General features: G+C 39.2%; 1 protein-coding gene across 9 annotated transcripts in view; it reads left to right on the plus strand.

The window, feature by feature from the left end:
• The window catches only part of LOC116441188, a 35,349-nt gene extending 22,479 nt beyond the window's left edge, over positions 1 to 12,870 (plus strand). For 7 of the 9 annotated variants that reach the window (XR_004238942.1, XR_004238944.1, XR_004238945.1 and 4 more), the window contains 8 exons: positions 1,435 to 1,543; positions 2,601 to 2,662; positions 5,229 to 5,311; positions 7,950 to 8,394; positions 10,603 to 10,767; positions 11,217 to 11,368; positions 12,100 to 12,383; positions 12,503 to 12,870. Coding sequence is in view for 1 of the 9 variants with exons in the window: in XM_032102820.1 (XP_031958711.1) it covers positions 1,290 to 1,355; positions 1,435 to 1,543; positions 2,601 to 2,662; positions 5,229 to 5,311; positions 7,950 to 8,108 (479 nt within the window). In the remaining 8 variants the exon portion in view is untranslated. Of the gene's footprint in view, positions 1 to 1,289; positions 1,356 to 1,434; positions 1,544 to 2,600; positions 2,663 to 5,228; positions 5,312 to 7,949; positions 8,716 to 10,602; positions 10,768 to 11,216; positions 11,369 to 12,099; positions 12,384 to 12,502 lie in introns of those variants that run through there. The other 2 variants (XR_004238948.1, XM_032102820.1) reach the window with 2 other exon arrangements.
• The last annotated feature ends 1,615 nt before the right edge of the window (positions 12,871 to 14,485 follow it).

Below are 14,485 nucleotides of genomic sequence, written 5' to 3' on the forward strand. Positions count from 1 at the left end.
ATTAGGAACAGAATTAGAGACAACTTGCTGTATATTATAAATAGCATACCACTGCATTTTGCTTATTTTTCCTAGGAGCTTTCTGAAACTAAAATTTCTCTTTGAGGACAGCTGATCCGTGCCCCTGAGGAGAAAGATGCTTATGTGAAGGCTGAGGTTAATGATTCTAATTTACAGTTTTTGTGCGAATATTGTTTTGATTCTGCAGATATCTGTCTCTCCATTGTTTTAAAAAAGCGGTAATACTTAAATAAGGCTTTACATCTTATTACCCCAAAGCACATTTAATTTTGTTTGACTAGATCATGTCAGTATGTTAATAAAATAATTGTTATTCCAAACATGCTTGGTGAACTTGAACAGCAAAGTGAAGTTTATGTGTTTAATCAAATACATTCAGTAATTTCAGTGGAAAATGCAGAAGTGTTTTCCGTCAATACTTCCTTGACTTTTGAAATGAATATACATTGCCCAAATTGTCATTCCTGTGGATCCATTTTCTATCCATATTCAAGCAATTGAATTTATTTGTATGGCTGTTTACAATGGCTGAAAAGGGAAAAAAACCACAAGGTCACACTGGCAACATTTCTTGCTGGAAGTGCTTTTACAGGTACGTGATCAAGGGAAGGAAACATCTTGCAGATTTTCAAGCCATGAGTTGTAAGATGGGTCATAAAACCAGCTGCAATTTCCAAAACCATGCTGTATTTTTCGATGTATTATAAAAAGACTGCTATTTCCCTTTTTTGTCCCTCGTGCAACATTTCATCTTTCCTTCTGCATGAGATGATGACTTAAAGCTTGTCTAGTTCCTTCAGAGAGTTTCCAAAGAGAAAAAAAAAGCTTAAAAACATCAATTGATAAAAAGCCTATCCATAGTGCTGTCTGGTTTAGAAACCAAGCAGGGAACCTTGAGGTGAGAACTGCCCGTGGACTGGTACTGTGCAGGCATGGGGAAGTGTCAGGATAGTGTGGTATGAATGGGAACAGGAGCTTTGGGCAGTAGTGGAAATTCTGAGGGGACGCTTGAAGAGACAACACAGAAGTGGGATATGAAAAGAAGGAGCTGAGGAAGCGTGATCTTGAGGGCACAGGAGCAGAACAAGGAAGTGCAAAGAGCCTGTAAGACTGAGAGGGAGTTAAGGGATCCTATGAGGCTCCTTGCTGCTCTTAACCCAGCTACCTCTCTGGATAACATTGTGGGAAGATGCCCAAAGGGAATTTGTAGAATGTGGTTTGTAAACTTTCTATATATTTATCACTAAACTCTCTACATTTTCTTTAAGCAACCTTCACCAGTGGTAACTTCTTATGGACCCAGCCAGGACAGAACATTTGTGGATGGACTTTTGGTGGGTAGCGTGGCTGGCAGAGAGCAGGTGAAGGCAGTGCCCCTGAGCTCAAGTGTATCATGTTTGTAATTTGTTTCAGGAGTGACCCTGAACCTTCCAGCCCCTGGAAGATTTTCTGTCCTCAGGGAATGTGTGGAAGCATGGAGACAAAGGGGGAGACTTGAAGTATTTCTCCAGGAAGAAAAGATGTAAATATGCTTGTATATTGGCTGTCGGGCTTTAAAGATTTTGCTAAATAATATGGTTTTATTACTTCTAATAGTGGAAAAACAAGTAGAAAACATAAAGCTGCCCTAGGATCACAGTGTTATGTATTTCCTCAGATTATCTTAGTTGGAAACCTCACTTGAGATAAGACATTCTTCTTTTCAGCAGTATAGCTCCTTCTAGGTTATTATAGAATTAAGGATATGATGACTTTACCATAAACAAACAGTAAGATATAATCCAACATTTCCACCACATTTAAAAATGCTGTATAATTGCTGATGGAAGCAATTATAGTATTCTAGATAATGAGCATCAAAAAAGATTATTTAATATGGAAATTCACCTTTCCCAATATACTTATTTTCAACCTCTACAGTTTATTCAGAGTATGTTGTGTAGCCTCTCTGCTCTGAAAAATCCATGGAAAAATGTTCATGGAGATAGTTAGATATAGATAGAGATATATCTATTTTTCTTTTAGGGGAAAGTGGCAGCTGAACAAAACCTGTTCTTTGAACCAAGCAGCAAAGCAGCAGTATAGGGCCAGAGCTGGAAGTCCTTATGCTGTAAATCCACACCAATTCAACTAAAACCAAGCACTTGTGAATATTAAATTCACACTAGTGTAGCTGAGAGTAGAAATGGCCTTTGTTTTTGAAACCCTTGGAGTCTGAAGTGAAAAAAAAAAGGAGCAGGGTTTAACCTTTAAACCTTTCACTGACCTTTAAGCAGTACTTTGGATTATATCTGCCCTTGTTAATCTGAAGCCACTTGCAAACATAACTGGCATTCCTGTTTTTAAGTATACCTTACATACATTATAGAATAGGTTAGAAATTCAGAAGTTTTGCTCCTATTCATTATGTCTTTATCACCTTTTAAAGTGACGCTTATCTTTGTTAACAACATTTCATAGTTAGCAGCAACACGAGAAATGCTTTGTGTCAAACTGCACCATTTAAGTGATGGCCAGGCATAGATCTATACTCTTGGGGATGCAAACCCATATGTTGATCAAGACATTAAATTTTGCAGAATTGCTGTATTAACGTGGAACTATGAAGACCAGCTTTGTGAACAACCTCTTTCCATCCTATGTGAGTAGAAACTTCTACAACATCTAGTAGCCATTATTTTTTCTTCTTTGGCTTTTCCTTGTTTCACGCTATTCATATCAGTGCTTTGCATGCACTTTTTTCTCTCATATCTTTCCCCATACGTATCTTCATTTTGGTCTATTAAATCCAAACTACCAGTACAAATGACATAGGATGAACCATGAATTTATCTTGGAAAAGATCTCACTGTTCTCATAATCTAAACAGAGTTTAATTAACACTAGAAACATCTACTGCTTGATATAAATAAAATAGTCTAAAATTGGTGATTGTCATTTCCCCTTTTCATTCACACAATGATTGCAAAATGTCTTGCCATTCACATGGAAATTTGTCTTTCTAGTACCTCTGCCTTTAGTGGAAAAATGTCATGGGCAGAGCACAAATTTGTGGGAGGATGTATATGTTCAAGAAATAACTGCTATACCATATTTTATGTCCATCATTTGGATCGAGACTTTTCCTGCTGGATTGTTACAGTAACACAGGGAACTGATGCACTGCCCCTTACATTCAAGCTACTCTTCAAGTGCAGAAATACCGGGCTTAGAAATTGACAAAATTTCAAGCAAGTTATTTTGCATTGAAATATGAAATGCTGAAAATTGCTGAGACAATCTAGCACAACAGAGGCATTCAGGCTGAGTCAGTGTGAGAAACACCGCTGTAGGTTTAGAAAGCTAAGTGTATGGGATTTGTTTCCCTGTAAAATTTTACCAGGATCTGACATGGTAGAGACATTGAATGTCATCGGCTTTTAAAGAAATACAGAGTTGATAAGCAGAGAGCAAACACTGAAAGGTCTTGTAGTGTAGCTGGTGAAAAGCACCTGTATTTTATGTTGGATATTTATTTGAATATGAAAAGTACTGTAAATTTTTTATCATCTCCTCATCTCTTGCTGCTGTGTGTTGGAGAATGACTAAATCTCTGGAGAGGGATCAGATCTGTAAAAGTTGTCAGTTGTTAAGAAAAGATATTCAGTGAATAAATGAATTATTGTACTGAAGTCCTTTATTGAATATTCCTGTGTCACTGCTTTAGTTAAGCATCAAGAACACAAGCATTTAACAATATCACTTTAAATTCAAAATGCCTTGAAAGGATCGAGATTGAATTTGCAAATGTAACTGAGAATAAAACGTGTGCCTTGGATTACATGTCACTTCTTGGGATGTTTTGACATAACACACTTAGAAAATACTTTCCTGTGACAGAAATGATTAAAATAAATTTCAGTTATCTATGACTTCTAACAGAGCCAGTCCAGTTCTTGGTTAGTTTGTTCTGTGCATCACAGCAAGCATCAGCTGACATGCCCACTTGTATATCAGTGTGGAGGCCAACTGCTTAAGGCTAAAGTGCTGTTGTGTTCCTTGTGTGAGTAATCCTATTAGCAGCAAGGGAACATAGGCATGGATAAATTGTAAAATGGTCAGAAGTGAGAAAATAACTTGACTTCCTTCTCTTTTCTAAAGATGACCTGTGCAGTTATTTTAGACAGACCTCTTGCATGATGGTACCAACACCTTCAAAGCCTCCATCTTTTTATCTCCTCTCAGGGGTACCAAAATCACACTAGCTCTTCAATATGTGTTCAGATAGGTACACTTAGAAAAGTACACAAGCAAATCCATTCAATAATCTGTCCTCTTCATTTCCAAAATACTGGTACCAAAATAGAAAATATAAGGATACACAGGGAGGTACTTTTCTCTGTGTGAAAACACACTTATTAAGGTATTTGATATATAAGGACCACACAGCATTGCTCCCAAAGAGCAACCGTGTCCATAATGGAAAGTATACACCAGAAATTTAGTATTAAATCTACTTTTATTAAATATAGTTAAATTAATTACAGCTTCTCAGTATCAAATTTTAGTACTAAGTGTAGTATTACGTTAAAAAACATTAATCCAAGTAGACAATTCCTACTACAGAGTTATGCTCAAATTTGCCACTCATATTTGTGGGACTTGCAGAAATCCAAGAACAGCAGCTTTGCATTTACTAACAAAATGTCACAATTAAACTTATCCAGGAGGGCAGGTAAGACTGCCTGTTAACAGTAACATTCTCAGAACAGCATGACTATTTCACTGATCAAATCACCTGCCCATCCATCCAGGCCAGGCAAACATGAGAAACACCAAAAGATTATTACTTTTTGCAATGCACCTGTTCTTAGCATGTGATGAGAGGATTGTGAAGACAGTGATGGAGCATCCATCAAAAACCTGTTGCTTCATGATCTGTGACACATTTGCTGTACTAGGAATGAAACAGAGAGAAGGAATTTGGTGGCTGTGGTTGTGAAATCCAGAACTTGGTTCTATAACCTGTTGATGACATGGACTTCTGTTGTCATTTGGCAGTGATTATTCACTGTCTTAATTAATAATTATGAATGTTGCATGACATGATGTTAACACCCTATCTGAAAATAAAATGAGTACTGACATGTCGAGGACTTGGCTAAAAGGTGTTTTGATTTCTCTCTCATTACTGCTGGATCTCACTGTTGGTCTGTTAATTATTTTAGCTTCACCAGATGAAACAGTAAGATGGGCAAAGGCAGGTTCTGCTTCCCACAGCGTCCTGGGACTGGTACCAGCTGCACAAGAGGTAAGGAAAGGTTAGAAATGCACTAAGCCAATCCAGGTACCAACTAACCAGTACCCACCGCTCCTGCTCAAACCCTCCTGCTTTCCATAGATCATTCCCACATTCAGAGGGTGGCAGAGAACAACATCTGCCACACTACTGCCTAAGACCTCTGGGACTCATGCATTTGAAAACTTCATATGGGAAAAGAAAGTAGAGACTGAAGCACTCACACCCTAGGGAAAATGCACAGCTACCACACTGGAGAGCACAGCAGGATGTGGAGCACCATCACCAAATTTTGTCAGAGAGCAACGTCTCTGGGACTTTTATGATGTCCCTGAACTGAGAAATGTGGTCTATGTGTAACATTTCAGAGGCAGCCCCTCGGGTCAGGCAGCCATACCCCTGTTCTCTGCACAGGTCCCAGAGGGGGTGAGACATGAAGAAGAGGAAAAGGAAGAGGCTTGCCCTGCCCTGGCACGCAGGTGCTCTTCTCAAACTATATCATAGCAAGCACCCCAGGAATATTAAGGCTGGAAATTGAGGAGCTTTAAGCTGCTTAAGGCCCTGGGCCTCTTATGCCTTTATGTACACTTGTGCAGAGAAGAAGAACGTAAGACTTGCAGCTTGAAATACAGATACAATTAATGCTGATGTTTGGTAACCAGTTCCTGTCTTCTGCTATGCTCCTTTGAAAAAAAAAAAGAAAAGAGAGAGAGCAAGCAAAACACCCAGAATTTAAATTTGCTATAAGATTTGACTTCCTCCCCTTGGAAACATTAAAATCCAAGTACATCTCAGTAAAACATTTTCAGGAGATGGTACTCAGTACATAAAAAGCTAAGCAAATAAACTTCGAACCTGAAAGTACCAGATCTTAAAGCTTGGAATTTAAAACTGCAAAGTGCACAGAAATAAAACCCTTGCGGACATGCTAAAATGTCTAATTCATTATTATTTCAAAAAAGATTAAAAAATAATTTCTTAACATTAAAGTGCAATCAAGCACTGAAGAAATTATTTAAACTTTCCATAGGAAAAAAGCACACTCTAGAATGCTGCGAGGGTATTGATGGCTATTAAATATTTACTTTTCTCTCTAGCTCACACTAGAAAGAGTAATTTGTATTTGGCAGAAACTGGCTGCAATTACATTAGTCAATCCAAAAGCCCAACTTGCTCATACAAAATGCAAACAAATTAGTTAAAATGGTCTAATTAGCAGACTGTAAAAATGCAAAGCAAGGCTGGCATAAAAATGTGTGCTAGACAAGTATACTTTCACAAAATAAACAGGAAGGCAAATATGAAATAGTCTAATAAATCCTAGCTAAAGGACTATAATGTGAACCCAAATATTTAGGGATTGCATACTTCAAAGAAAAGTTTCTATAGACTCTTATATATTTTTTTGCAACCCACATTCCATCATGAATGCATGATTAATACCACAGCTGAAGTTCTGGGATTTCAGTTCATCCCTGTGGAGCTGTGTGAGGGCAGGTTATACATACATTTTGTGTGAGAATATACACAAACACAGCTCCTAGTCAAGTTAATCAGAGTGCAAGGTAGCTTTGGAGCACACAAAGAATATAGGATGTGGCCTATGGAAGGAAGGTCAAGTCATTTCTTTACATGTAGCGTATTTGTTTTTGTTTCCACAATTAAGATAAATAACTGGAAGCATACGGAAATGTGGAAACAGCTTAGATAAAAGATAAAACACATTTGTTCTTATGAGAAGTATAAACTGTGGGCATTGTCCATAAGGACTCAGTTTACTGGTTAAAAAGTATCACTACAAAAACTCTATTACTGTAGTCATTGATATATTAGATCAGAAAGGGCTTTAGCCCTTTTTCTTCATAACATTGCTGCAATTTCTTAGTCAGTGGGGTTTTAACTGTTTAGCTTCTACTCCACAGATACAATAGTCCATTATGATTAGTAACTTATCACATAAAAGAAGCTGTTGTGAGGTGATGATGTGAATTTGTCTCCATATCCTTCTCATCTCACCACATGTTCTCCTGTCCTTCAGCATAGTGGAAGCCACATTCTTTCTTCTTGCCACCTGACAGATGGCAGAGGATGGGTGGCTTTGGCAAAATAGTTAGAGATGCATTGAAGAAACAATAACCATGGACAACCTCCAAGAAAAACACGATGCTATTCTGCACAAAGAACCTGTGTTCAAAAGCAATAGAGCAGCAGAAGTGTTCTGCTACACTGAAGAGGAAGTCACCCCATAGAAAACAACCCTTGGCAAAAGCAGAGCAGTGACCACAAGGTGTGGCCATCACAGCCATTACCACTGCTAGCACATAACAGATGACTCACTCAGTTATTTCACTGAAATGCTTGATTTTGGCACCTTCACTCCCCTGTGCTGTCCTCAGATGGCCTCTCTGTGCCAAAGAGTCCATCACTCTTTCTCACAGAGAGTATTTGGTGGGAAGGATATCTCACTCTGCAAGATGTCCCTGCTAGTTTGAGTGCCATTGGAGGAGTAAGGTATTTGTGGGTGTAAGAGCAGAGTCCAGTAGAGATGGACTGTTATTTGACTTAGTGCTCGACAAATGGCTTTGAGAATGGGAAAGGTAACAAGCTACATCACAGAAATTATATTTTCCACTTTCTTACTCATCACCAGACATTCCCGTCTCACAGAATTTTCCATATGCTGGAAATCTTGAATCCCACAGAGCTCCCTGGTGATGACTGGATAAAACAAGGATGTTGGATATATGAGGAAGAAAAGAAACTGCTGGCACCAAAAGGGCAGTTAAGAGAATCAAAGCCTGAGGTATGAGGAAAGAAGTCCCATCATGTCGGAAGGCTCCATCCTGTTTTAAAAAAATTCCACTATAGTGTCCCAGTTCTGTTGCTGCACATCATGGGCGACAGAGAGGAGATAGTATGGCTGCTCTGTCTCTACTATGCTCATGCTAAAATACTTAAGTACTGTGGTTGCTACCTCTTTGAAGGAGCCATGGGACTAAAGAGCAAAATGCAGCACAGCTCTCCAGGCTGCTCAGTACAATTCTTGGTGTCCTGTGTTTTGTTGCTGTCCCTACAGTCACCTGCAACAAGCCCAGGTGAGTTAATCAACTTCCTGCCTGGTGTGTGGCATTGTTCATTCTTTATATCTGCTGGCAGCTCTGTTATCCCTTAGTTGCCCAATACTAAGAAAGGCATAGATTCCTGAGCTTTTGCAGTGTTTTTCCCAGAGCCACTCAGCCCTTGCATGCAATTCATTGGAGAGGCAAACGAATCCGAGAGGAGCGGGTTTCAGCCTGGTGCACCACAACCCATTGGGGCAGATCTTCCCCTCTGATCATGGCATCCAAGTCACCTGGTCAAACAGCCCAACAGGGGAAGTGGCATATTTCCTATTCCCTAAATTTGCTGGGAATATCAGTGCAGTGTCTGTAAACCAGCCTCATACATATGTCAGCCTGATTCCACAGAAAGCTTGACTCCAACTTTACTTACTCCCATGAAGACAATTAGTCAAGATAGAAAAACTAAAACTTATCAGAAGAATTAAAGAAAAATCCCTCTTGATATATACATCTTGATAGACATTGAGGTGCTGGAGCATGTCCAAAGGACCTGAGGAAGGGTCTGGAGCACAAGTCTGATGAGGAGTGGCTGAGGGAACTGGGGGTGTTTAGCCTGGAGAAAAGGAGGCACAAGAGGGGATCTTACCACTCTCTGCAACTACCTGAAAGGAGGTTGCATCCAGATGGGGGTCAGTCCCTTCTCCCAAGTAACAAGTGATAGTTTAAGAGGAAATGTTGCACATGGGGAGGTTTAGATTGGATATTGGGAAAAATATCTCCTCGTGGAAAGGGTTGTGAAGCAGTGGAACAGGCTGCCTCAAGGAAGTGGTTGAGTCACCAACCCTGGAGGTATTTAGATGACTTTAGATGTGGCACTTGGGGACGTTTAGTTTAGTTTAGTTTAACGGTGGACTTGGCAGTGCTGGGTTAATGGTTGAACTTGACGATCTTAAAGCTCTTTTCCAACCTAAATGATCCAGTAGTTCTATTATTCTATGAGTGTCTGGGTAATAAAATAATAGTCAATACATTCTATTTCAACAATGACAATGCATATAGGAAAAACAAACACATCTACATGGCCACAATCACTAAATGAACAATTACATCTCAGGAAGGACATCTTGAGGAGCCTGATAAATATGTCAGCCCTGTGTTCAGCAGCAGCAAACCCAATTAAGAACATTAGGAAAATATTGGAGAACAGACCAGAAACTGTTCTGCTGATATATAGCCTGTGATGTACAGTCACCTCATTTCAAAAACAATATGGGTAAACCTAGATAAATACACTGAAAGACAAAGAGAGTGGTCAGCTGCATTGAATAGCTTCTGAATGAGGATGTCTTACAGAGTGTAAGACTTCTGTGTGGACAAGAAGTGACTGAGGGTTAACATAGAGTGTTATTTCTTCAGGAGGCATAGAGAAGCTAAATATGAAATATTATTGACTGTTTATCACAACACAGGAACTAGTGGGACAAAAGACAGTACCGGGGAACAAACCAAATGAAGGAGAGCTTCTTTTTCACAGATTAGGTAGCTCAAGTGTGAGACTCATTCATATCCACAAGTGGTTGCAAAGCCTTAAAGACAAGTAAACTCAGTAAAGACTCAGTAAATTCATGGAAGGCAAATCCTGAAACACCTATTGAATGCAAAGTCTGGGTCTATAACAGTAGTGATGAATAGCAAGTGAGGAACCACCATGTAGTTACTTTGGTTTTCTGGAGACAGAATATTGGGAAAAGTTTTTTGTTGCTTTGTTGTTTGTTCCAGTCTGAATGATCTTTTCTGATAGTCTGTGAGATACAAACTAGAAGAGAAGTGCTTTTATCTTTGCAGGGGATATAGAGTAGCTCTAAGGGGTCTGAGCTGAGTAGGATGCTGGGGGGTAAAAAGCTTGATTCATTTTTTTCCTGAAGAGAAGGCAGCTTCTTTACCTTCGGCTCTGAGGTAGCTCAGGGAAGTTGCTGTACCAGTCTCACATCACTTCATGTCTTACTTTCACCAGTCCTCTTTCCTTTGCTGATTCCATTAAGATTCTGCTACTTGGAAAAAAATTTGGTCTAAAATTACACACACACATAGAGGATGATGAAATAAACTCTTGTTCCCTAACTCTAAAACACAACAGTTTTTCCTTTGTTACTGTGGACCAAGCGGATCTAGAATTTGTGAGGTGAGCATAGTTTATTCCAGACTCATGCTGCAATAATTTATGTTCTTGAGCCTTTGCAGATGTATAGTCACTAGAGAGCTGTCTGATGACAGGAGTTTTTACACATATTTCATCTAAATCAACACTCCAAATGCAACATTGAAGGTGCAGTGAGTTTGTGTGGATTTGTAGCACTCCCTGGAGGACTCTGCGTCTAAAAACCAATAAACATTTCACGGTTCTCAGTAAGTGAAGATTTTCATCATTTTTGATGCATGCAATATTGACTGGGTTTCTCATTTTAATTTCAGTATTATTCTACAGGTAATAAGTAATTGGAGAAAAATTTCTTGCAAGTGAATGAAAAAAGTGAAAATAAATCTTTCTATACTTTGCTGCTGCTTTTTTTCATTATAAAGAAAGCAGCAAAACAGAACATTCATTGATAAGCGAAATGTATTTCATACTGAGAACCTGAGAACTACTGCAAGATATTGATATTTTATGATCAGAACAAGTAAAAAGAAGACAGTGAAACATTTATTTTATTACTTTGTATATGTTTTTAGGTTTTGTACACCTAATGTGAGTGTCACAGGTCCAGTTGTGAAAAGTTAATTCTGTGCAGTATTCCTTGTTACAAGCTGTAAGCTTATGTGGAGATGAAAATTTCTAATGATTACTCTGAACTCAGGTAATACAAAGGAATGACTGAATATGGGATCGAGATCTTCAATGCAGCTCTGCAGCTGGCACAAAGCAACAGTAGAGTCCAGACAAAGACCATATGTGACTACTAACATAAAGTGTTGGAAACACAGGAGATTCAAGAGCAAAAGTGAAAAGGTCTGTGTTAGTTTATTTTTTTGCTCATGGGCATTCAGATGTTTATTTTTTCTCAAATGAAATGTATGGATAAAAACCATTTTTTGATATTGCTATGTGTGATGCATTAGGAAGGAGAAGACAAATATAATTTGCATTTTTTTGTATTTGTGATTGTCTACATAAGCAGAATTTCATAGGAAAAGAGGAAATACAGGAATTACATGTCAAATGCCTGCTTCCTTGCGTTATCCTTTCCAGCATTACTACGGCTTCCATGCTAACAGACTGATTGTGAAATGGTTATTTCAGTACACGGATAAGTGAAACACACTTATTTAATAATTCTTTATTTCCAGGAATTTCTGTAATATATACCACTAAAATTTGCTATCCAGTTTCTATTTAAATATGATACTGTTCTTTTACATCTTGAGGCTCTTTACATTGCCACAAATATCAGTATGTGTACAGTATGATCCAAACACAAATAGTTTAGCATAGAAGCAGTACCACTGGGTCCCCTACTCTATAAACAGCATTTCAAACTCTGGTGGGGAGAAGTTTTAGGCAAGGAGGTAAATGTTTAATGTGAGACATGGCTTTCCATTTTTGTTCTGTAATCTAAAACATTAGGCAACCACGAATTGAATAATGTGTAGGATTTATTAATGTATTTTTCACACCAGCTAGCTGAGCACTTCAGGAGTACCAATTCATTTGTTGATAAATTTACTGTTATTTTTTAACAGTACTTACAGCTGTGCAAATGGTCACCAGCAAGAGTTTTCTGCCTACCTCCAAGTGCCACCTCCTTTTAGGTGAACAGAACTCCCCACAGCAGCCTGTCCTCCCTGTGGGCAGTGACTGGTGTGTCCTGCTCAGTTTGAAAGGTCGGATGGTTCACATCATGAAGGGACACACAGCATTCCTTGTCTTCTGCTGCACAGCACTGGAAGGGACAAATGATGCTCTTGGCACCATGGAAGTTGTGCAGTGCCATCAGGATTTCCTGAGACCACGGGTCTTCCTGGAGGTAGGTGGGGTATTGCCTGCATACTCAAATAGTGTTGGTATGGCATGTTCCAGTGGAAGTGACTGTCACCAGGGCAAGAATCACCCACTCATTTTCCACTGTCTTTCCTTTGGTTGTAGCTTTTGATTTATACAAAGGGACTCAAAAATACCCCTGCACAGAGCTCACCAACTAACCAGCCACACAGCACCTCCCCCTGCTCAAGGCTTGCACTGGAAATGGGAACAATCAGTAAGGACTTTGTGTGAGTCCTGAACAAAACAGTATAGGTGCTGTAGGAAAAGTGTTGGAACCACCTATTGCCCTGGATAGAGTGCCTGAGGAAGTTGTTTGTCTCAGGATGCCAACCACATCTTCTCCTTCCCCTTTGCTACTGGGGACAGTTTCTCTTTGCACCCCTCCTTTCCCCCTCTTCTTTTTTTATTTGGTCGTTGTTGATATGTGCCATAAACTGTGTATCCTGCTAATAAATTCTCATTCATGTGAATTTGTCTTGACATCCTTTCTGCAACACACTGATTCAATCATGCCTACTCTCTCAGCAACTTAGAAAAATCAACCACCACTTCTTGGCCAGAAACTGAAAGGAAATACTAAGATTTTGAGCCAGCAGATGACATCCATTTGTATATAGAAACACTTGAGTGAAAGATGGTAGGCAGAAAGATGTCACCTGGCTGGGACAATGGGTCTGAATTAAGTGCTCAGGTTGGACATGGAAGTAAAAAAGTCTCAGCCAAAGCTAGGGGCAGTGCAGGGTGCGGTTCGAGTGTCCAAAGGGTTATGCTCCCATCAACATCCATGCTTTTCCACCTAGCCCTGTAAACTTTGCCACTCTTGTTGCCAGCAGCTCTGCTGCTGTTGCAGAACTTCTGAAGGCATGTACCACTAGGGCAGCCTTCAGCAAGGAAAGCAACAAATGTGCCCAAGTTGTGTTCTTTACTGAATGCAGTTTTCATAATTGAAGATACAGTTATCCAATGACTTTCTAAAAGATTAACCCTGTTGCGTGACTAACAAATTGCCACAGTACATAGCACATTCTAAAAGCTGAAAAGACATGTTCTACCATGTAGTTGCAGGTCTGGGATATCAAGAAATACTTTTCATCACCACAAATAGGAGTTGGAAGTCTGCAGTCTGATTCAAACCATTCAGGCGCTTTTTTCACTAATTCTAAGAGGGACAAAGTCCTGTCAATGACTGACTCACTTTATGTCATATCTTAGAAGTTGTGGAAAATTTATGTGCAATTCCTTGTATTCTACATAGACTTTAAAATACAGAGTTAATAGTCTGTTTCTTCTTAGCTATAGGAACAACTTTTACACAAAAACAGCACACAGGAAATGTTTTATGATATTTGAAAACATTATATAGCTCTGCGATTTGAAGTCTTTTCCTTTGAAACTGAATATGGCTGTTCAGTGGCTGAGGACGGCAAGTAAATCAGATAGTCTGAGACCTAACAAACATTTGTCCTAAAAGCTAATAAAGTTACCAGATGCTTGGACAGGCCATGTCCCCTCTGAAGTCAAAGATAGTTTTGCAAGCATCCATCACTGGATATTGAGAGATTCTATTCTCCCGCTCTTCCCTTCTCTCCCTGTGGAGGCTGAGTGGAGGAAGCAGAGTGTTACAAATTACTGTCAATGACTGAAAAGTGTCACTCCCCACTATCTATTTAGTATTCAAGTTAACTCACCAGTTTGGGAGGCAATAATGCAACCTGAAATGTATAATGAAAGTGTGAAACACACAAAAAATTGTTGGTGTCTATTTACTAGCGTGAGCCACTCACCTGACTATATTCAGGGTTGCAGGTTAAATCCCATGGCACAGTGCTTTTGCGGAACACTTCCTTTATTTATAGCAGATTTCACACTTGGCTACCTTATCTCCATTGGCAGAATTCCTGCTTGCCCATAACAAGCCACTTCAGGCATATCAACAAGACCTGAGCCTATATTTAACAGTGAAAGGGTATTTTTGCAACTTTGTTCTCCCGTAGGAAGTCTTGGTGGTACTTTGACTGATGATTTCTCTATTACAATTTCCAGTTCCCTTCCACTTCTTGATACATTTCAGGAACCACTTGCAAA

This window comes from Corvus moneduloides, chromosome 3 (genome assembly GCF_009650955.1).
Source record: "Corvus moneduloides isolate bCorMon1 chromosome 3, bCorMon1.pri, whole genome shotgun sequence".
In the NCBI taxonomy this organism is placed as follows: Eukaryota; Metazoa; Chordata; class Aves; order Passeriformes; family Corvidae; genus Corvus; species Corvus moneduloides.